A 25,196-nucleotide genomic window follows, 5' to 3' on the forward strand; every position below is an offset into this window, starting at 1 on the left:
CAGCAACCTTTTTGCCTCTGTGGGTTGGATCGCGTATTAATGAGCGGACGGTGGGCCAGATAAATGCCATAAAAAACTTGAAATATGGGAATTATCCATTTAAATACATCTAGTTATGTTTTGCCTCAAATTAATGAATAACGCATGCTAGAAAATCATTTGTGCTTAAGGTTGCCTACCCCTGGTCTATACAAACCCCCAGTTTTGCCCCTTCCTGTTTCTGACTTCCATCCACACTGACACAGTAGACAATTCCTCCAGGACTTCCTCCTTTTCAGTAGCCATGACACTATCCCTGATTAGCTATGCCACACCCCCACCTCTTTTGCCTCCCTCCCTGTCCTTTTTGAAACATCTAAAGCCCAGCACAACCATTCCTGCCCCTGAGGCAGCCAAGTCTTTGTAACGTCCACAATGTCATAGTTCCATGTATTGATCCATGCTCTAAGTTCATCTGCCTTGTTTATGATACTCCTTGCATTAAAATAAACACATCTCAAACCATCTGGCGGAGTGCATCTTTGCCATATCTTCTGCCTATCCTTCCTCACAAACTCCCTACAGGTTGTCTCTACTTGTGTGCCAATTGCCCCATCCTCTGCCTCTTCACTTCAGTTCCCAGCCTCATGCAAATCTAGTTTAAACCCTCCTCAACAGTATTAGCAAACTTCCTTCCCAGGATATTGGTTCCCCTGCAGTTCAGGTGCAACTTGTCCCACTTGTACCGGTCACCCCTTCCCCAGAAACGGTTCCAATGATTCAAGAACTTGAAATACTGCCCCCTGCTCTATTTCCTCAGCCACTCAGTCATCTGTGCTATCTTCCTGTTCTGACCTTCCCTAGCTCATTGTACTGGGAGTAATCCAGAGATTACCACCTTGGAGGTCCAGCTCTTCAGTCTCCTTCCTAACTCCCTAAACTTACTGCGCAGAACCTCTACCCCTCGCCTGCCGATAACATTGGTACCAACAAGTACCACGACCTCCGACTGCTCACTTTCCCCTTCAAGAATATTCTGCAACAAATCAGGGACATCCTGGACCCTAGCACCCAGGGGGCAATACACTATCCTGGCATCTCTTTTGCTACCGCAGAATCTCCTATCTGTTCCCTGAACTACTGAGTCCCCTATGACTATTGCTCCACCTGACTTCACCTTACCCTTCTGAGGCTCAAAGCCAACCACAGTGCTATTAGTCTGGCTGCTGCTGCCTTGCCCAGATAGGTCAACCCCTCATCAGTATCCAAAGGGGGATATTTGTTGCTGCGGGCATTGGCCATAGGGGAACCCTGCATTGATTTCTTTCTCCTTTTACCTCTCTCGATGTTCACCCATCTACTTCTTACATTCTGCACTCTGGATATAACCACCTGCTCAAAAGACTTATCTATCAATTGCTCTGCTTCCCGGATGATCCTTAGTTCATCCAACTCCAGCTCCAGCTCCTTAATGCGGTCTTTCAGCAACTGGAGTTGGCTGCACTTCCCTCAGGTGTAGTCATCAGGGAGACTGTCAGGTTCCATGAATTTCCACATCCTACAGGAGGAGCATTCCACTACCATATCTGCCATACTGCCTGCACTGTACTAGGGGCAACCAAGACCAAATCAGCAATAACGAAAGGAAAAACCTACCCCTCTTACCTGTCTTGTTGGCCTCAGCCTCTTGAGTCAAGGCCTATAAGTTCCCACTCTGATTCTAGCCCCCACTCTGACGATGGCCACTCTGCTGGACTCTATCTCTCTTATGGTTACATAAAAAGAAAAGAAACCACACAAGGAGAAAGAACTCACCACGTTTGGTGGTTCTCTGCCTGCCTTCCGCTGCTGCCGATGGTTCTGACGCTTCCCACACTGGCTACTGTTTTTTAAAAAAACCCGTGCAAGGAGAAAGAACTGTCAGCATTTGGTGGTGCTCCGCCTGCGATCTAGATTTTCTTGCAGTTTCGGGCAGAGCAATTGCCATACGAAGCCCTGATGTATCCAGATAGAATGCTTTCAATGATGCATCTAGAAAAACTGGTGAGGGTCAATGGGGACATGCTAAATGTCTTTAGCCCCCTGAGGAAGAAGACAAGCACCATACATTTTCTTACCCATGCTATTAATGTGTTCGCACCAGGACAGGCAATTGTTGATGTTCAGACCATAAGACTGTAAGACATAGGGGCAGAATTAGGCCATTCAGATCATCGAGTTTGGTCCGCCATTCCATCTTGGATGATCCCGAATCTCACTTAACTCCATAGCTTCTCGCCATATCCTTTGATGCCCTGACGGATTGGGAAATGATCAACTTCCACCTTAAATACAGGCACGGACTTGGCTTCCACTGCAGTCTGTGGTAGAGCATTCCACAGTTTCACTACTCTCTAGCTAAAAAAAAAATCCCTCCTTACCTCTGTTCTAAAGGGTCGCTCCTCAATTTTGAGGTTGTGTCCTCTAGTTCTGGATACCCCACTAAAGGAAACATCTTCTCCACATCCACCCTATTTAGTCCTTGCAACATTTGGTAAATTTGAATGAGATCCCCCTGCATTCTTCTAAATTCCAGTGAGTGCAGGACCAAAGCTGCCAAATGTTCCTCATATGTTAACCCTTTCATTCCTGGAATCATCCTCGTGAACCTCATCTGAACGCTCTCCAATGACAACACATCCTTTCTAACATATGGGACCTAAAACTATTGACAATTCTCCAAGTGCAGCTTGACTAGTGCCTTATAAAGCCTCTGCATTAACTCCTTGCTTTTCTATGTGTGGGAACGTGGCCAAGCGGTTAGGGCATTGGACTAGCGACCTGAAGGTCGTGAGTTCGAGCCCCAGCCGAGGCAACGTGTTGTGTCCTTAAGCAAGGCACTTAATCACACATTGCTCTGTGATGACATTGATGCCAAGCTGTATGGGCCCTAATGCCCTTCCCTTGGACAACATCAGTGTTGTGGAGAGGGGAAAGTTGCGGCATGGGTAACTGTTAGTCTTCCATACAACCTTGTCCAGGCCTGCGCCCTGGAGAGTGAAGACTTTCTAGGCACAGATCCATGGTCTCACAAGGCTAATGGATGCCTTTATTATATTCTATTCCCCTTGAAATAAATGCCAACATTGCATTTGCCTTCATTACCACAAATTCAGTCTGTAAATTAACCTTCTGGGAGTCTTGTACAGGGACTCCTAAGTCCCTCTGCACCTCAGATATTTGAACCTTCTCCCATTCGGATAATAGTCCGCACTATTGTTCCTTTTACCAAAATGCATTGTCATACATTTCCCGATACTGTGTTCCAGCTGCCACTTTTTGCCCATTCTTCCAATTTGTCTAAGTCCTGTTGCAATCACATTGCTTCCTGAGCACTACCTACCCCTCCACCTATCTTTGTACTGACAAACAATGTGAGAAAGAGCATCCCCAATACGGACCCCTGAGGAACACCACTAGTCACCAAAAGCCAACCAAAAAAGGCCGCTTTTATTCCCACTCACTGCTTCCTGCCTGTCAGCCATTCCACTAACCATGGCAGTATCTTTCCTGTAACACCATAGGAATATACTCATATGAATTTGAACTACTCAACCTTCTTGACCTCAACATCATTTATATCTTTAATCAACACACACAAAATGCTGGAGAAACTCAACTGGTCAAGCAGCAACTATGAAGGGATCAAGAAGTCTCAAAGATGTGTCTTGACCTTGAATGTCGACTATTTTATTTCCATGCAGCCTAACCTTCAGAGTTTCTCCAACATTTTGTTTGTGTTGATCATGTTTTCCAACATCTGCAAAAATTCTTCTCTGTACCTTTCATCAATATCTTTGATAGAGCAACAAACGGGACACTGGAGGAGCTCAATGTGTCAGCTGGAAACAACGGTGGGAAATGGACTGTCGACATTTCAACTTGAGACCCTTCTATCTTGTGTTTCTAATACCTTTCTTGGGCTCAAAGGTATCAGAAACTTAGAAGTTACATCAATTCTCATATATCAACAAGATTTTTCAGCTTGTCCTTACCCTCACCTCTTCTGCATGGTTTCCTATAAAATCCTGCAAATGTTGAAAATCTAAAGTAAAGGAGAACATGGTTGAATCCTCTGCAAGTTGTGTAGCATCTAGAAGGGCATAAATTGATCAATATTTAATTGATCAATATTGTAGGTCCATGACCCTTCATCAGAACTAAATCCCATTCAAAGTCACTGAAGTGAAATATTGACCTGGCATTTTATCTTTATTCACTGTGACTTGCTGGATATTTCCTACATCCGCTGCTTATACTTATCACATTCATTTCTGAAAACATGGCCCTAACCTCCAGACAATTCCTCCTTCGTTCAAGATTCTAGAATGAGTAGAAATGTTTTCTTTCCACCAGATGTCAAAAGACTCAGCTCACCGGAGTGAAGCTGAGTGGTGCTGCAATAACAAATTCTTACTCAACAACAGCAAAACTGAAGAGTTGATTGTTGACTTCAGGAAGGAAAAGGCGGGTGAACTGGCACCAACCTACATTGGAAAATCAACAATGGAGAGAGTCAGCAGCTTTAAATTCCCTGAGTATTAGCATGTTGGCCCAGCATATAGATTAAATCATATGGAAAGTGTGCATGTAGCTTCCATATGTCAAGTCAAGTTGTCAAGTTTATTTATATAGCATATTTAAAAACAACCCACGTTGACCAAAGTGCTGTACAGACCAGAGCAGATAGTTAAAATCACAAATACAAGAAACACAGATATAAACAACAAGGCAAACAGCTTATAGGCACAAAAGAAGCAACACAAGGGCCTAGGCACCAGCCAAACATCAGCCACATTGGGAGGATTCAAACGCTAGTGAATAAAAGAAAGTTTTGAGCCTGGATTTAAAAGAGTTGATGGAGGGGGCAGATCTGATAGGGAGGGGAATGCTGTTCCACAGTCTAGGGGCTATAATAGCAAAGGCGCGGTCACCCCTGAGTTTAAGTTTAGATTGTGGGACAGCCAGGAGCCCCAAGTCAGCCGACCTGAGGGACCTGAAGTAGAATAAGAGACAATAGACAATAGGTGCAGGAGTAGGCCATTCAGCCCTTCGAGCCAGCACTGCCATTCACTGTGATCATGAGTGATCATCCACAATCAGTACCCTTCTCCTGCCTTCTCCCCATATCCCTTGACTCTGTTATCTTTAAGAGCTCTATCTAACTCTTTCTTGAAAGAATCCAGAGAATTGGCCTCCACTGCCTTCTGAGGCAGAGCATTCCACAGAACCACAACCCTCTGTGTGAAAAAGTTTTTCCTCAACTCCGTTCTGAATGGTCTACCCCTTATTCTTAAACTGTGGCCCCTGGTTCTGGATTCCCCCAACATCAGGAACATGTTTCCTGCCTCTAGCGTGTCCAATCCCTTAATATCTTCTATGTTTTAATAAGATCCTCTCTCATCCTTCTAAATTCCAGTGTATACAACCCCAGTCGCTCCAATCTTTCAACATATGACAGTCCCCCCATCCCGGGAATTAACCTCATGAACCTACTCTGCACTCCCTCAATAGCAAGAATGCCCTTCCTCAAATTTGGAGACCAAAACTGTACACAATACTCCAGGTGTGGTCTCACCAGGGCCCTGTACAGCTGCAGAAGGACCTCTTTGCTCCTATACTCAACTCCCCTTGTTATGAAGGCCAATATGCCAGAGGTTAAAAGGACTGTGATATAAGGGGGAGCCAGCCAATAGGAGGTAGTAACCATAGTATGATAAGTTTTAATCTACAATTTCAGAGGGAGAAGGGAAAATTGGAAGTGTCAGTATTACAGTTGAACAAAGGGGACTATGGACCCATGAGGGAGGAGCTGGCCAAAGTTGACTGGAAAGATACTCTAGCAGGGATGACAGTGGAACAACAATGGCAGGTATTTCTGGGAATAATACAGAAGGTGCAGGATCAGTTCATTCCAAAGAGGAAGAAAGATTCTAAGGGGAGTAAGGGGTGACCATGGATGACAAGGGAAGTCAAGGACACTATAAAAATAAATGTAAGGGGTTGCTTCTTTCATGTTACTGCGTAGTCTAATTAAGATGGCTTCTTTGTTATGTTATAATTGAAATGGCTTCTTTGTTATGTTAACTGCTGAGAAAGTCTTCCTGCTAGCAGTTTGTTTGGATTATGTTACTGATAAGAGGATGAACAAACCAATTGGGATAGATGTTATTCTTTCTGTGTGTCTATAGTTAGTGTGATGTGCCGGTTTTTGGCAGAAGGTGGGAGAGAGAGAGACAGAGGATGGACAAGGTGCTGTGTGTCCGCTAACGGGGTCAGACCCCGAGCAGGAGTCCGAGGTCCAGGATGTTCGGCGAGGAGAGGAGACGGAGACAGACTCATGTGGAGCGTCTGGTCGACCACCGTTGTTGGTCCCAGGTGGCAGGTCAAGGTGATCCGAGAGGAGACGCAGGGTGAAGAAGGAGGGTCCCGAGCTGCAACTGTTTGTGCACGAAGAGAATGAACTTTGATAAGTGTGGCACCTTTTGTTTTCCTTTTATATTTTATTCTCTATTAATTATATAGTTCCAGTAATATCTATAAACTGTAAATCATTTAATCGTATCTGGTGTATTTTCTGTTATTTGGGCGGGGTGGGGTACATCACACAGCATCCACACAAACTACTACTCAGTTTGGCGGGGCCGAGGGCTGTTTCCCTAGACGACAGCGAGCTGAGCGACCCTGAGGTTGGCTGGGGGGATACATTTGGAGGCTTTTGTCCGGGATTGGATTCAGAGGTATGCTGTGTGCTTGCCCTGTTTAAATCAGTAATGTGTGTCTCTGTGGGTTATTTGTAGGTTATTGCTACATGCGTGGTGGGTGAGGTCTTTGTTTGAGTTCAGACTAGCGTTGACGAGTTGGTGGTGGGACTCGGGGCTGTTCATACTGTTGGGAGAGAGAGGAAAGAGTGGTCTGATTCGGAGGTAGTGTCTGCGAATAAATGTCCCAGCTCTGGCAGGCTCCGCCTGGCGTTTGGGATAGTGTTCACCCCAAGAGGGGTAGAGGCGTGCGAGACATGGACGGAGCAGATCTCTCAGTTGTTAGATGAGTGGCAGTGCTCGATTGAGGGAGAGCGACAGGGAGTGTTTGAAAGTTTGAGTAGGCGGGCTGGTGACGGTGTTAGAGCTGTCAGGTTCACTTACACCGTAGTGACAGCTGTCAGTTATTTGAAAGAGGGGGGAAAGTCCTCAGTGTGTCTTCTCTGGCTAGGAGGGCGGCTAAATTGGTTGCAGTGCCAGGGGGATCATTTCAGGGGATCAGCCCCTCCCTCAGTTGTTCAGCTGATCAGAGAGGTGTCGGGAAACTTAGTGGAGGCCCAGTGGGGGAACGGCTTGGGGTCTCTGGGGGAGCATGTTCCCAGCAATGTACCAAGGAACTTCCGAAAGGAAAAGACCCTATTCTTGAAGGCTTGGAGGGACCACGCCCCAGGATGTCATTACGGATAGAGGGAAGCAATGCTAAAGCCATCCTCGACCCCGGGGCACAGATCAAGTTGTTGTACAGTCCGTTTTACAACTGGTGACTGAAGCATTTACCCTTGATAACCGCAAGGGCTCCGGATAGTTGGGTACTAGTCTCAGTAGTTATCCAGAAGACGATGATTGGTTAGTGACCCTGGAGTTCATGGGGGCATTGTCTGGGCACCCAGCGTGTCGAGTTGCTTCTGAGGACGTGTGTAGCAGCCTTGAGCCAGTACCAAATTTAAATGAGACCCAGCTGTGGTATGGCCTGGGGAAATAGCTGAGGGTGAGACCCTCTTAGTAGACGCTCCGAACTACCACGGAGGGGAGTTGACCGCTGAAGACACCTCAGTGAGAGAGGAGTTGGCAAGCAGACCCGAGGTATCCCTAGTAGTGTTCAAGCCTTTAGGGTTTGGTTGAGGGGGTACCGAGGTCTCGGTGCATTAGGAAGCTCCCAGATAGGTTGGCCTATGTAGTGCCCGTGGACAGGCAGAAGGTCCACTGTTTGGGGAGCAATGTCACTGTGTGTATCTGGATGGGTTTTTGTGTCTGTAGGACTGGTTGGCAAATTATTTAGAAGTCATGAGGACATAACTTTATTTGGTGGGGGGAGAGTGTAAGAGGTTTCTTCTTTTATGTTACTGCGTAGTCTAATTAAAATGGCTTCTTTGTTATGTTATACTTGAAATGGCTTCTTTGTTATGTTAACTGCTGAGAAAGTCCTCCTGCTGGCAGTTTGTTTGGATTATGTTACTGATAAGAGGATGAACAAACCAATTGGGATAGATGTTATTCTTTTGTGTGCCTGTAGTTAGTGTGATGCGCGGGTTTTTGGCAGAAGGCAGGAGAGAGAGACAAAAGATGGAAAGGTGCTGTGAGTCCGCTAACGGGGTTGGACCCTGAGCAGGAGTCCGACGTCCAGGGTGCTCGGTGAGGAGAGGAGACGGAGACGAACTCGTGTGGAGCGTCTGGTTGACCACCGTTGTTGGTCCCAGGTGGCAGGTCAAGGTGATCCGAGAGGAGACGCAGGGTGAAGAAGGGTCCCGAGCTCCAAATGTTTGTGCACGAAGAGATTGAACTTTGATAAGTGTGGCGCCTTTTATTTTCCTTTTATATTTTATTCTCTATTAATTATATAGTTCCAGTAATATCTATAAACTGTAAATCATTTAATCATATCTGGTGTATTGTCTGTTATTTGGGCGGGGTGGGGTACATCACACAGCATCCACACAAACTATTACCCAGTTTAGCGAGGCCGAGGGCTGTTTCCCTAGACCACAGCGAGGTGAGCGACCTTGAGGCTGGCCGGGGGCTACATATAACAGAGGAAATATAATATAGCAAGGATGAGCGGGACTGTGAGCCAGCACATTTAGGGCTTTATAAACAAGCAGGAGAATTTTAAAATCAATTCTGAACCGTACTGGCACCCAGTGGAGGGAGGCCAGGATAGGAGTAATCTGGTCCCTCTTCCGGGTACCTGTCAGGAGCCTGGCTGCGGCATTCTGGACCAGTTGCAGATGGGACAGGAACGACTGACTAATCCCAGTATACAGGGAGTTGGAGTAGTCCAAGCGGGAGGATATAAGGGCGTGGATGACTTTCTCAAGATCTTTGAAAGAGAGAAACTGCTTGATTTTGGCAATAGTACGAAGCTGGAGAAAACTGGCTTTTACTACTGCATTAACTTGCTTGTCAAACTTAAAGGTGGAATCAAATATCACACCAAGGGATTTAACATGGGGTTTGACAAATTTGGACAAGTTACCAAGACTGTTGATAATCACTTTGATGGAGTCAGGGGGTGGTAAATAGGACAACTTCAGACTTGCCTTCATTCAGCTGTAAGAAGTTTTGTGCCATCCAATACTTTATGCCCTCAAGGCTGACTGGCTTTGACTGGTCGTTTGGTTTCAGGGGGAGATAAAGCTGTGTAACAGTGGAAAGAAATGTCGTCTTTTTGCACGATTTGGCCGAGGGGAAGCATAGATATAGAGAAAAGAATAGGACCTAGGATGGAACCTTGTGGGACTACGCAGGAGAGATTAGCTGGGGGAAAAATGAATTTGCCTATGTTGACAGAGAAGCTTCTATTTTTGAGGTAGGATATAAACCAGTTCAAGGCAGGGCCAACAACACGAACCCCATATTGGAGATGGTCTATTAAAATGGGATGACCCCCAGTATCAGACACTGTGCTGAGGTCAAGAAGAATTAGAATGGCAGAGCCACCTGAGTCGATAGAGAGGAGCAGGTCATTATACACTTTCAGCAGGGCAGACTCTATGCTATGATAAGCCTTAAAACCTGAATGAAAACTTTCCAAGATGTTGTTTTGGTGTAAATAGGGCAGCAATTGACTGAGAATAACTTTTCTGAGAAGCTTTGACAGAAATGGAAGTTTAGAAATAGGTCTGTAGTTACTAGGTAAGGTAGGGTCTAAGTTGGGTTTCTTCAGTAGGGGCTGGACCATGGTGCGCTTGAAGCAGGTTGGAACAGTACCAGTGGCCAGGGAGCTGTTGATAATAGAGAGGATGGGACCGGCTATGTGAGCACTATGAGTACTTTCTATGGAGGTTCGTTCTTTCTCAGGCCTCGCTGTGTGTGTGAGTGGATGTGGGATGGGAGCGTAGGAAAAGGGGCTTGTTTTGCTGTAGTTATTTTTGTTTTGTTGTTGCTGCTGCTGCTTCTGTTATTCTGCATTCTATATTGGTGCCAAAAAGTTTGGCAACACTTGCAGGCTGCCTCCAGTACATCCTTGGGTGTGTTGATTGTTAACAAAAATGATGCATTCCATTGAATATTTGAATGTACATGTGATAAATAAATAAATTTGAATCTGAATCTGAAATACTGTAACAAAAACTCCTACAGGAGTACTGTTGAAAGTATCCTGACTGATTGCTTTATGGTCTGCTAAGATAGTTCAAATACACACAACGTAAGAAGCTGAAGAGACTGTTAATCTACATCACTCTCCACCATCGGTAGTATCTGTAATGAAGTATAGCCTCACGAAGGCAACATCATTATCAAGATCCTCACCAAATGCTCCATGCTATCTTCTCACACCTACCACCAGGCAGAAGCACAAAGTCCCACACCACCAGGTTCAAAAGGTCCTGAAGAAAGGTCTCAGTCTGAAATGTCAATTGTTTATTCATTTCCATAGCTGCTGCCTGACCTGCTGAGTTCCTCCAGCATTTGGTGTGTTTTGCTCAAAAACAGTTACTTCCCTTCAACTATTTGGTTCTTGAACCAAATGGTGTAGGCCTCATCATTACAATTTGGCAGCACTATTCTGCCACCTTGATCACTTTGCAATAAAATACACACTCCTGTTCTACGTCCTTCCAAAAATCGTGTATAATGTATCCTTAATGTCTACCTTGTGAATGCTGCCTACATGATACCGTGTGCCTCTGATGCTGTTGCAAATAAGTAATTGTTTTTGCATTGCATCTATGCATATACATTCTCATGCAGCTGACTTTGAGTTTGTATTGTATTCTCACCCTCTAAATATAGGGATGCCATTTTATTTGACTTTCTCTTTATTTTTTGTACCTGTCCATAACATCACAGGAAAATCATGGCATTGTTATAGACTCACAAGCTTGGGACACCTTAATTCCTCTCAGGCTATCGGGGACAGGCAATAAATGCTGGCCTTGCAGTGACTCCCGACATTTCTGTGTTGTGCCTTGCATTACTTCTGTATTGAATGCTAGAGCAAGAACATTCAGATATTAGCATCGGATTTTGGCAATGTTCAGAAGAAGAGTCATAACTTGTGATATTGGCCCTTTTTCTCTCTCTAGAGATGCAGTTGGTCAGTGGAATATCTCCAGCATTTCCTGATTTAATTGATGTAACATCTGTTAAAAAGCAACAGTATTTCTAACATGCACATTGCAGACAGACACACTGAAAGGACTGCAACTGGTGACCAGTGTTATTTGATAATGAACCAGTGGATCCTATCAGGCAGTGAAATAAAAGAGTCACAATTCTTAAAACAGGTCCAGTCGGAGTGGCTCCATCTTTGATTAGTTTTGGCTGTTATCACACTGATGCCACCATGTAATCAAAGAACAGTGGCTGAGTGTAAGAAAAGAATCTTAATTTAAGTAAGAGTTTCATCTTTCTCTATTGATGAACTAACACTGACACTCAGCCAAAGTAGTTATACTTTGTTTCACATCATGTGAAACAGTTAAACAAGATATAGCATATTCAACTCATTTTTATCTCTATTTTAAATAATACCTTTACCTCAATTTTCATTTATTCATTTATACCCATCAAAATGTTTTACATAGAGTTCATAAATTCACACACCAAGTCACTGGGTATATTTAGAGATTGATAGGTTCTTGATTAGTAAGGGTGTTACAGGTTACAGGGAGAAGACAGGAGAATGGGGTTGACAGGGATGAATGATGGAATGACAGAGTAGACTTCTTGAGCTAATTGGTTTAATTCTGTTATTTCTTGTGGTCCTATGGAGCAATCGAGTCCATGCCAACCATCATGCACCTATTTCATGTTATTCCGACCCAATCCATTTTATCCACCCTGCATTCTCATCAGTCCCCTCTCCACAATTTCTATCACTCACAATCTCTTGAGTAAAGCTACTGAGGCCAATTAACCTACCAACCTGCATGCCTTCAGGACGTAAGAGGAAACTCGAACAATAGGAAGAAATGTGCAGACTCCACAAAGAGAACACTGGGGGTCAGGACTGATCCCATATTGGTGGAGACCTGAGGTAATGGCTCAGTTAGCTGCACCATCATGTCACCATTTGTTTTTGCAGGCTTGGAGATGAATAAATGGTCTCTACCTTTGGTGCACCATTCTATAATACAGAATTCATTTACTTTACATGAACAATAATGATTACTCATTGGACTAATCACCCAAAGTAAGGAATCCAATTATGACCAGGAAGTAAACAAGCTAAAATCTTGGCACAATCACAACAACTTGCATCTGAATGTCCTCAAAACTGTGGAGATGCTTATTGACGTCAGGAGAAATGCATCTCCTCTCCACCCACTCATCATCAACAACTCTACAGTTAGCACTATTTCAACAGTGAAATTCCTGGGCATCATTATTTCACAGGACCTCGTGTGAGAGAACCGTACCTTCTTCAATAACAAAAAGGCTCGGCAGAGGATGCACTTCTTTTGGCAGAAGGTAAAATTCTATCTCTCCAGAACATGCTGGTGCAATCTTACACTGCCATCATAGAGAGCATCCTCCCATCAACCATTACCGCCTGGTTTGGAGCAACATCCTCTCATAATAAATGAAAACCACAATGAACTGTCAGTTCAGCAGAAAACATTATTGGCTGCAGTCTACTATCACTGCAGGACTTCTCTGTGTCCAGGACAAAGAAGTGGGCAGAAAAAATCATTGTGGACACTACCCATGCAGCAAATTGGCTTTTTAAAAAGCTCTCTTCTGGCATGTGCTATAGGGCAATTACAACAAAAACTTTATAATATCTTAAAAGTTTCCTCCCCTGAGCACATAATCGGATCAACCATTCTAGGTATACCTGTCCTCCACCCTCTGTCTATTACACCCATCACTGCACTGCACTGTAAACACTTTAACCTACATTTTATAATGCTGTTTACATTGTAAATTCAAGCTGCTATTTAGGTATTTTTGCATGTTTTATCCCATGACCGCTAACTCTATTTTTCATTAATTATAGTTTTATATAATTCTTTATTATTTATAATTGATAAACTGTGGTGTTCTTGTTGCACATCACTCCAACACACTGACAGCAAATTCCTAACACATGCAAATGTATATAGTGAATAAAGTTGATCATTGAACCTTGATACCTTTATTTTCAAAGCTCCTCTACTAATTAGCCCTTGCTGTAAAATATTGTTGCTCTGATCCTATAGATCCATGAGACCCCGAAAAAACTTCCTATGTACTGGGAGGTACCTTTCAATGAGGGCTGACATTGCAAATGAAATTGGCCTTTGATAACAGTGTACCAACAGAGTCTTTGGTCATGAAGTGTGGTTGATTGAATACTGAGGTCCCAAACCCATCTCAGCAAACAATGAAACTGCACTTCAGGGAAGAATACTAGCAAACATTCTCCTCCAGTTACTCAAATTCAAGTGTCAACATTTAAACCAATGGAAGCTAATGAGTTCAATCAGGCTAGTTTCTGTTTAGACATTGCAATTAGGTCTATGCTCACTTCAGTTCCTGACAGGAGCTCAATTATAATGAAACATCTCCCTAGGTTCAATAATTTATTAACTTCCATTCCCTGCATGTCAGTAAGAATGACCAGAAAAAGAATGAATGGAATAATGGACATCATCTCATTTCCCCTTGAATTCTTGTCCTCTGTGATAGTTCAATGGAGATTCTACTCTACAAGGGTCTGAAGTGAAGTGAGCTCCTTTTGACAGCCAGTCTCAAAGTAAAATATAAGTTGACAGCATAGTAAAATCTGGTGCAGGAACCAGTAAAAAGCATAATATGGTACTGTGATTAAGGGAAGTTCATCAAAGTTGACAGTTTGGGAATAAGGAGCAATACTACTGCAAATTAGAAGGAACATGTTCCTTCAACTAACCCATGGTGTTCCTCTGCTAAAACTGTTACAACTGAATGCTGGGTGCAAGAAATGTTTCATTTCCAGGAGTCAGTGAGCATGAAAATTGTCTGGCATTTGCCCTTGAAGTGTTCACAACACACAATACATAAGTACTGCATGGGCTAAATACACGCTTTAATCAGCAGCAGTCAATACTGAATGAACAAAACAATTGGTTCTTGTGTTCGACAAAAACCCTACATGAGATCCTTTGAACATTAGAAGATTCTGGTATTGCACAATTAAGACAAAATTTAGCATTTAGCAATGTAAGGTTCTGGTCCTTATCCAATAGTGAGATCAAATAATTTATTACTGGTTTTAAACCATTAATCAAGTTCATTCTGTCATTTAATAATTCATAATGGGGAATAAGGGAACAGCTGAGGAATTAAACATTTACTTTGTGTCTGTTTTCATGAAGGAATTCACAAAAATAACTAGCAGAAACAGCAGAGAGCTAAAGATTTAGTGAGAATGAGGAACAATAAGAAAGAAGCAGTAGTTAACAAAAAAAATCTAGAGAAATTTGTGAGACTAAAAGACAATATACCCCAACAACATTTTATACAGATCCCATAATTTTGAAAGTACCTTGGTTATCATCTTCAAAAATTCTATAAACTCTGGAATTGTTAGTCATGATTTCATAGAGCATTACAGGTAAAAATCAAGCCCTTCCACTCATCTTCTGCCTAGTCTCATCCACCTGCATCTGGACTATACCCCTCCATTCATCTACCTATTCAAATTTCTCTTAAAAATTTTGTAATGGAAACCACCAGCAGCTTGTTCCACACTTGCACCACCCTCTGTGTGATGAAGATTTCATTTAAATATTTCTCCTTTCACACTAACTCTATGACCTTTAGTTCTTATTCTCACTCAAGCTGAGAGGAAAAGCCTGTATTCATTCACCCTACCTATATCCCTTATAATATTGCATATCTCTATAAGATCTTCTCTCATTCTCCTCTGCTCCAGGGAGGAAAGTCCAAACCTATTCAACTTCTCTCTGTAGTTCAAGTCCTCAAGACCCAGCAAAGTCTTGTAAATTTTCTCTACATTCTTTCAGGCTTATTGATAGATTTCCTGTTCGTAGGTGCCCAGGGCTGCATATAATACTCCAGACTCAGCCTCACCAACTTCAATTTAACATCTCTACTCCCATACTACTGAATGCCATGATTTATGAAGGCCAATGTACTAGCAGCTTTGAGGAAATCTGCAGATGCCGGAATTTCAAGCAACACACATAAAAGTTGCTGGTGAATGCAGCAGGCCAGACAGCATCTCTAGGAAGAGGTACAGTTGTTGTTTCAGGCCGAGACCCTTTGTCAGGACTAACGGAAAGAAGAGCTAGTAAGAGATTTGAAAGTGGGAGGGGGAAGAGGAGATCCGAAATGATAGGAGAAGACAGGAGGGGGAGGGATGGAGCCAAGAGCTGGACAGTTGATTGGCAAAAGGGATATGAGAGGATCATGGGACAGGAGGCCAAGGGAGAAAGAAAAGGGGGAGGGCGGAAACCAGAGGATGGGCAAGGGGTATAGTGAGGGGGTCAGAGGGAGAAAAAAGAGAGAGAGAAAAAGAATGTGTGCATATTAATAAATAATGGATGGGGAAAATTGACTTCTCAAACTTCCGCTAATGCCCCACCTCCCCCTCGTACCCCATCTGTTATTTATCAGTAATGAAAGGGTTAATGTATAGCAGCTTTTCATGGCTATGGGCCTGTGCTTGCTGGGCTTAGAAGAATGAGAGGGTTCTTATTTAAACATTGAACATTGAAAAGCTTATATAGAATGGACTCGGAGAGGATATTTCTTATTATGGGTGTGTCCAGAACCAGAGGGTAAGGCCTCAAAATAGAAATACATCCCTTTAGAACAGAAATGAGGAGGAATTTCTTTAGCCAGAAGGTGGTAAATCTGTGGAATTCATTGCCACTGAGAGCTGTGGAGGCCAAGACTTTGAGTATAATTAAAGCAGAGTTTGGTAGGTTGTTCATTAGTCGGGGCTGTCATGGTTCCATTTGGTTGTTCCCCTTTAACGCTCCTTTCTCCCTGATTATGCCCTAATTACAGCCATTAGATTTCCAATTGCTGCTAGTTTACTTAATTACGGTACACCTGGTTTGCATCAGAGACTGTGAAATAAGTACGATAGCGTAACTACACAGGTCGCCAGTTTGTTGGTCTATTCTTGTGTGATACTTCGTACTTTCATCCGCTTAGAACCATTAGTTCTAAGTTTAGTTCCAAGTTCTGCTCTAGTTTCAAGATAGTCCCTGTAGATCCCGTCTCCTTGTCAAGGTTCCTCCAGTTTGCTGTTTTACGTTCACGTCTACGCCAGCATCCCCAACTCAGTTGACGTTCTGGTGTCCTGCACTTGGGTTCTCCTCAGTTGTCCCGTGCAACAGGGGCATCAAAGGTTAAGGGGAGAAGACAAGAGAATGGAGGGATAATAAATCAGCAATGGTGGAATAGTGGAGCAGACTCGATGGGCTGAATGGCCTAATTTCACTTCTTTGTCTTTGGTCTTTTCAGGATAAATTGGAGAACCCACAGAATGTACTCAAAAGCCACCAGTGTGAGATGAACTGTCCAAGCTCACTCCAATGAGGATGGGAAGTCTTCTATGACCTCTGAAAGCAGGGTCCTCTTTCCAGAGATGGTTAGTCCCAGTTATCACATCTGCTGTCTCTGACAACTCCTCTTCTGTATAATTTTCCTTTCGATATTCTGGAGGTTTTCTTTTTTCTTCCTCTTGAACAGGACCCTCATAATTTAGAAGTATGTCATCTGAGCTGTCATGCATTAAGGGACTTGGGAAACAAAACATCTGCTTCTGCTTTCACCATACTTAAAGTCATAGAGTCATAAAACACTACTGCACAGAAACAGGCCCTTCAGCCCATCTAATCTGTGTCTACTCCCATTGACCTGCACCTAGACCATAGCCCTCCATACCCCTCTCATCTTTGTACAGTACCTATCGAAATTTCTCTTAAATGTTGAAATCGAACCCACATACATTACTTGCACTGGTGGCTCATTCCACACTCTCATCACCCTCAGAATGAAGATGTTTCCGCTCATGTTTCACTTTAACCCTTAACCCATGACCTATGATTGTAGTCCCACCCAATATCAATGGAAAAAGCCTGCCTGCATTTACCCTATCTACAAACGTATATCCCTCATAATTTTATATATTGTACTTCTATCAAATCTCCCCACAATCTTCTATATTCTAGGGAATAAAGTACTAGCCTGTTCAATGTTTCTCTATAACTCACGTCCTCAAGTCCCGACAACACCTTTGTAAATTTTCTCTGCACTCTTTCAATCTTACTTACATTTTTCCTGGAGGTAGGTGACCAAAACTGCACACAATGCTCCAATGTCTTATACAGTTCCAACATAACATCCCAACACCTTGACTCAGTCCTATGATTTATGAAAGCCAACGAGCCAAAAGCTTTGGTTACAACCCTGTTCACCTGTAATGCCATTTTCAAGGAATTAGGAATCTGTATTCGCAGATCAGGGTGGCGGGGTGAAGATACATCTCCACCAAAGGAGGTGGAAGGTGATACTTCTCTCCATTATCCTTAAAGTTACCCTTGGGGAAGATGTAGCACCTGTTTTGCTCCCTGATCAGGGGCACATGAAGCCATGGGAGCAGGTCGTGGGTAGTTCATATGAGCAGCTGGTCTATATAGAACATAAGAAATAGGAGCAGGAGTTGGCCATCTGGCCCGTCGAGCCTGCTCTACTATTCAATAAGATCATGACTGATCCGGCCACCTACTTGCCTTTTCCCCATAACACTTAATTCCCCTACTATGCAAACATCTATCCAACCTTGCCTTAAATATATTTACTGAGGAAGCCTCCACTGCTTCATTGGACAGAGAATTCCACAGATTCACCACTCTCTGGGAAAAGCAGTTTCTCCTCATCTCCATCCTAAATCTACTCCCCTGAATCTTGAGGCTATGTCCTCTAGTTCTAGAGTCACCTTAGAGAGGAAACAACTTTCCTGCCTCTATCTTACCTATCCCTTTCAATATTTTATAAGATCTCAATGATCATAATTCCTTGTTGTGAGACCATTGAAGCCAAGCAGACAGTCACTGAAGAGTATTGATGATGGCTGGGGTAACCCACCTTGTAAAGATACTGCCCAGAAGAAGGCAATAGCAATCCATATCTGTAGAAAAATTTGCTAGGAACAATCATGGTCAAGACCATAATTGCCCACATCATATGACACGGCAGGTAAGATGATAATAATAATTCCCAGTTCCTTCTGTTCTACCATAATTCTCAGTGCCCTGCCGTTCACCATGTAAAACCTACCCTGGTTGCTCTTGCCAAAGTATGACACCTCACAGTTGTCTGCATTAAATTCCATTTTCCATTTTTCACCCTATTTCTCTAGCTGATCTGAATCCCAATGCAAGCCTTGATAGTTTTCTTCACTGTCCACTATGCCCAATATCTTGGTGTCATCCACAAATTTGCTGATTCATTTTACCAAATTATCATCCATATCAAAGTCTAAGTTCAGTATGACTGGAAGTGGTGTGATGCAGTGACTGTGCTGGGTCCGTTGTTGCTTGTCGTCCATATCATTGATATGAATGACAAGCAACAACGGACCCAGCACAGTCACTGCATCACACCACTTCCAGTCATACTGAACTTAGACTTTAACTTTTCAGGATTGTGTAAACAAGATGTTTTTTTCTTACCAGATTGAAAGTTCTTTAAATATAAAGGTGCTAGTTCATGTTTTGACAATTATATGACTGTGCTTTTCTTAAGATGGCAGTTCCCAGACACCCTTTTCTGCTTGATCTGAGTCCAGGGTTAACTCACAGTGTTAGATTAGCGTTACACTACATTCTCTCATTGATACTAAATTTGAGTTTTTCACATGCTTCCCTTCACTGTGTCTCTGTAATGCATGGTCTTCTGCATCTATCCATTCATCTCTCTCTCCCGCTCTCTCTTTCCCTCATCTCTCTCACACTCTCTCTTTCTCTCATACACATACATTACCTCTTTTCACTGTGTCTCTCTGATGCATCTATCCATCCACCTCTCTCTCTTTTTCTCCCTCCCTCTCTCTCTCTCTCACATTCTTTCACTCGACCTCTCTCATAAATACACACAGATAACCTCTCACTCTGCATATGTTCCTCTCTCACACACATACACACACTCTATCACTCACACTCTCTCTCACACATACACGATCTCTTTCTCCCTCTCTCCCAGAACATGCTGTCAGACTACTTGACATTTTGTCTCAAATTACATACATCTAGCATTATTGATATCAAAAGCAAATGATTACATATACTGGAAAACTGAAATAAACCAACAAGCCTGGGACTCTCAGTGGGTCAGGCTGCACAAGGAGAGTTAACCTTTCCAGTCAATGACCTTTTTTCAGAACTAGGAATGGTTAGAAGTAAACCGGGAAAGTGGCTAGAGGAAGGGTTATAAGTGACAATAACACGAATAAGTTTTGTAATACAGTTAGAGAGGGCAGAAATTAGATGAGAGAAGAGATGATGGAGCTATGGAAAATCATTGGTGAATAACAAAAGAAATATTTGAAAGAAATTCACATTGGAGGAAATGAACAAGTACGCCACACTGTCAGCAGAAAGAGAGAAAACAATCAACAAAAGTTGAAATAATTGTTGATTATCTGAAATGGATGCACTCAAATGTTGAATCCTGTAGGCTGTAATCTAACTGAGGAGGAAGATGAGGTACTGTTCTTGAGCATTCATTGGGCTTCATTAGAACAGTGTAAGTGGTCTAAAGTAATGAAGACAATGAGGGAATGGAATGGAAAATTAAAATGATAGGACATTATTAATTCATGGTCATATTTGAGAAAATATTGTGCAAAACTATTGACCTTTTTGATTTCAATGAAAGGAAACTTGGCTGCAAAGACAACACACTAATCTGACTACGTTGAAAGAATTGAAGGTCAGTGAGCTTCTGCTGGGAAAGGAAATGCCTCAAAAGATAATATCAAAATCTATTTGAAGAAATTCAACATGACATCTAAAACTAGGAAGACATCGCAGTCAACAAATATACTTGGAGGAAATCTGTTCAAGAGGGAGCTGTGCTAACTGAGAACAACATCTACTGTGCCACAGAGAACAAGCGGCAGCTGCAGAAGGAGAGACTGAACAACCAAAAGACCCAACCACTAACCATATCCAGCACTTACTTGTGTCCACACCACTCCGGTGTATGTGGATCCCAGATTGGCCTCTACAGCCACCTGAGGACACAGCTCAAGTGATTGCACTGAAGTGCTGCTAATTGGGTTTGAATACACCACCAACTGTCTGCCACCAAGTGTTCATGTTCATTGAGTATCTTTCTGTAATGTTGCACATCTCCAAATGTTGCACCTCCGGAGTATCAAATAACAAATATTGCCAATGTTCCCAACATTCTGCTCTCCTTGATAGTGAGAAAAACAAGCCACACCTCCATTTTAAATATTTTCACTTCAGCAAGAAACCTGAGGTAAATGTTTCCCTCATAAGACTCATGTTGGAAGGCTCCATTTCCACATGAGATATAACAGCAGACGATAATGTAATGACATCTGGAAATATTTTGGCAAGCTGTCAGCAAAGAAGTATACCTTGAACAACGAAGAATGAAAATGATTGAGCACCTCTTTTAAACCACAGAAATATACCTTTTGATATATTTCTAAGGTCTTGTATCAAGTTTACTATCCCGCCAAATATAATTCAGTGGTTTGATATTTCACATTCTATGATTCTGAAAGTGCTTGGGTGCGCGTGCAAATCAGTCATATACTGGTTGACCTATTTCATGCACCACTGGTCAAACAGAAAAAAAAAGGTCAATAATGTTCATAAGGATTCAGAAAATGTGTTGTGTTCCTATCACATGGACCGCTTTGCAATATCGCGTTCAGAAAGGAACGTTAAAACCACCAATAATTTTTGATATTGGTACGTACTTGTAATAATTTCACGTAAATTACCTACCCAAGTGTTGTCTTCTTGGCGATATTGTTTCCAGTTTCTTTCAGTGTCACTGAACATCAGCACATAACTCGTCACCCAGTCTGAGCTCCCATATCGGCCTTGGGTTGCTATGGCAGTAATTTCCGTTCTGTCTCCCAAATCTATCTGTAACCATTGGTATTTGTTCGAATCCAATGGAGACCATCCACCTGCTCCTGTAATAATGAAACAGCACTGTTCAGTTAAGCAGTACTTTCAAAAAATTACTTTACCAGGGCTTTTCATCTTCAACTACAAGGAGAGACTTGATAGACTGTTTTTATTTGTTCCCTTAGAGTACAGGAAGCTGATGGGTGAACTTATGGAGGCTTATAAAATCATTAGGGATATAGATAAGGTGAGTGGCATAGGGGAGTCCTGCACCTGGACCATAGCTGTACATGCTCTTCCCATCCATGTACTTATCCAAACTTCTCTTAAATGTGGAAGTCAAACCCTCATCCATCACTTTAACTGTCAGCTCATTCCACATTCTCACCATGCTCTGAATGAAGCAGTCTCCCATCATGTTACCCTTAAACATTTCAGCTTTCAACTTTAGTTTAATTCAGGTCGCCAGGTCCTGGCAACCTCCTTGTAAATTTTCTTTGTATTCTTTCAATCTTGGTGATAATTTTCCTGTCAGTAGGTGGCTAGAACTGCACACAATGCACCAAATTAGGCCTCACCAACGTCTTCTACAACTTCAATATAACATCCCAACTCCATATAGGGGAACCTAACGCCAAATGGCAGAGATAGAAGGTAAAATGAGACATTAAAACGGGTTTGTATAGCAATCTTTTTCACACAGAGGGTGGTAGGTTTATGAAATGAGCAGCCACAGGAACATGGCTGGAACGTGGGTACAGAGACAATGTTTGAAAGTTATTTGGACAGTTTAATAGGATAAAATTAGAGGGAAATGGGCCAAATACAGACAAATAAGATAGGTTCAGGTAGGTAACATGGTTGGCTTGGATGAGTTTGGCTAAAAGTTCTAATTACAAGTAATAAACCTAAAAAAACATTATGAGATTAATCATTATTTAATGTATTTTTGTTTGATGACCCTATATCTAACATTATGGATGATATTTTTCTCAATTAAGTGTTTCACAAATGGCTACTTTATTAAGTACTCCTGTACCCCTGCTTGTTAAAGCAACTACCTAAACAGTCAATGACATGGTAGCAAATCAATGCAAAAAGCATGCAGACATGGTCAAGAGGTTCTGCTGCTGTTCAGATCAAATGTCTGAATAGGGAAAAATGTGATCTAAGAGGCTTTGGCCATGGAATAATAGTTTGTGCCTCATGGGATGGTTTAGAGAATCTCAGAAAATGCAGATCTGGGATTTTCACACCCAACAGTCTCTAGAGTTGACAGACAATGGTGCAAAAAAAACAAAAAAAAAAATCCAGTGAGCCACAGTTCTGTGGGTGAAAATGCCTTGTTAATGAAAAAGGTCAGAGGAGAATGGCCAGACGAGTCCAAGTTGACAGGAAAGCAACAGTAATTCAAATCACCATGCATTAGAACAGTGGTGTGTAGAGGAGTATCTCTGAAAGCACAACATATCGGACATTGAAGTGAATGGGCCACAGCAGCAGAAGACCACACCAGGTTGAAAGGCTAACCTAATAAAGTGGCCACAATGTATATTTGTAGTTATAAACTGGACAAATATATACTTCATTGATCCCAAAGAAAATTAGTGTCACGGTAGCATTACAAATGCACAGATATACAAATACACAAATATTAGAAGAGAGGTAAGAAAGAATAAAAAATAAATTACCTCAGTCTAACAGGAGGGGTCATCACTTCCCCTAATGGCCAAGGGTAAGAATGACCTTATAGAGCGCTCTTTGGAGCAGCGCAGTTGTCTTAGTCTATTACTAAAAGTGCTCCTCTCTTCAGCCAAGGTGGCATGCAAAGAGTGAGAAACATTGTCCAGAATTGCCAGGATTTTCCAAAAGGTCCTTTGTTCTACCATAGCCTCCTGAATAAATTGAGGAGTTAATCGGTAAAACATCACATTCTGGTTATTCCTGCTTTTTTTAAACATGTCCTAATTTTTTTTAATAGGATCAGATTTTAATAAATGTATATTTGATGATTATGTTTTGCTAAATAACAGGCAATACATGAGGGTGGATTTCCAACAAATAACCACGAGTTGAGCAAGCTCCAACAGTAATTCAGATGCCAGATACAGAGAGAACCATTTTACAATTGGTTATGCAGTCTTCAGGTTCGATAAGCTTAAGCTATATTCCCAGGGCGCATGGAGGTTAAAAACTGATCTGATTGAGATGATTACAATAATGAAGGGAATTGACTAAAGTCTACAGGAAATGATCCTTCTCTCCAGAAGAGCAATCCAGACTCAGCACAGGTAATCATAGCATTAGCATGAAGCCAGCTAAAGGTGATTCCTGAGCAAGAAATGAATAACACAATATGTGGTGAAAATATGCAAAACACACTCCCTGCACATTACTGATGGCAGACCATGTTCTGTCTTTTAAAGTTGTTTCAGACATTGGTGAAGCCAAATTTGGAGTTCTCTGTACTGGTTTGGTCACCTACCCACAGGAACGATGTCAATAGGATTGAAAGAATACAGAGAACATTTACAAGGATCTTGCGAGTACTTCAGGACCTGAGTTATAGGGAAACATGGAATATGTTAGGTCTTTATTCCTTGGAATGTAAAAACATGAGAGGAGATTTGATATAGGTTTGCAAAATTATGAGGGGTATGGATAAGGTAAATGCAAACAGGCTTTTTTATTCCCAGTGAGGTTGGGTGGAACTAGAACTAGAGATCAAAGTTGCTGGTGAACGCAGCAGGCCAGGCAGCATCTGTAGGAAGAGGTGCAGTCGACGTTTCAGGCCGAGACCCTTCGTCAGGACTGCACCTCTTCCTACAGATGCTGCCTGGCCTGCTGCGTTCACCAGCAACTTTGATGTGTGTTGCTTGAATTTCCAGCATCTGCAGAATTCCTGTTGTTAGAACTAGAGATCATAGGTTAAGGGTGAAAGGCGAAATATTTAAAGGGAACACGATGGGGAAATTCTTCATGCAGATGCTGGTGAGAATGTGGAACAAGCTGCCAAAGGAAATGGTGAATGCAGGTTCAATTTCAATATTTAAGAGAAATTTGGATAGGTAGGACATGGATGAGATGGGTATGGAAGGCTCTGATCAGATGCAGGTAAATGGAACTAGGCGGATTAATAGATCAGCACATTCTAGATGGGCCGAGTGGCCTATTTCTGTGCTGTAATATCCTATGACAATGACCGTCCGAGATGTTGTAGGATTTACTCAAACAATAATTGTAATAGTTGTGCAGATTGACACATTAGGAAAGATCCAATAAATTTGATTTTGCATTTATAACACTGAGCATGAAACTGTCCGGGAACTAGACACCTTCTATATTTTCTTCCATCCATAACTTGTGCTTAAAAGCCATTTGCAGTTCTGTACCTATTACTTATGTATTTACTTAGAGGTAACAGCATGGTAACAGGCCATTGTGACCGAAGAAGCCCATACCACCCAGTTACACCCATGTGATCGATTAACCTATTAACCCATCTTTGGAATGTGTGAGGAATCATGGCTGAAGGATGGTTGTAATTGGAAGCTGAATGTCCAAGGTTACATGTTATATCGGAGCGATAGGAAGCTAGGCAGAAGGCCATGGCTGACAAGGGAAGGCAAAGCTATTGTAAAAGCAGAAGAAAGGGCATACAACTGAAACCACCTTGGTTTCTTCAGCTGCTTACGGCTGGGGAAGGCAGTCTCCGGCCCCACCAAACTTGTGAGATTGAGGTGTGCTTGATCTCACCCTGAACCTCGGTTTGTGTGGACACTGTGTCATTTGCTACCCTGTTACAAATTAATGCCATGAAATAATGGACAGTGCACTGCATACGATTAAAGGAATTATATTT

The 25,196-nt window shown here is 42.4% G+C and overlaps 1 protein-coding gene across 3 annotated transcripts in view; it reads right to left on the minus strand.

The window, feature by feature from the left end:
- Positions 1–25,196, minus strand: part of LOC134346869 (contactin-associated protein-like 5) — a 1,934,616-nt gene that overhangs the window by 1,635,969 nt on the left and 273,451 nt on the right. For all 3 annotated transcript variants that reach the window (XM_063048675.1, XM_063048674.1, XM_063048673.1), the window contains exon 3: positions 21,206–21,399. In XM_063048675.1, the coding sequence (XP_062904745.1) occupies positions 21,206–21,399 (194 nt within the window). The remainder of the gene's footprint in view (positions 1–21,205; positions 21,400–25,196) is intronic.

Source organism: Mobula hypostoma, chromosome 5 (genome assembly GCF_963921235.1).
Source record: "Mobula hypostoma chromosome 5, sMobHyp1.1, whole genome shotgun sequence".
Taxonomy (NCBI): Eukaryota; Metazoa; Chordata; class Chondrichthyes; order Myliobatiformes; family Myliobatidae; genus Mobula; species Mobula hypostoma.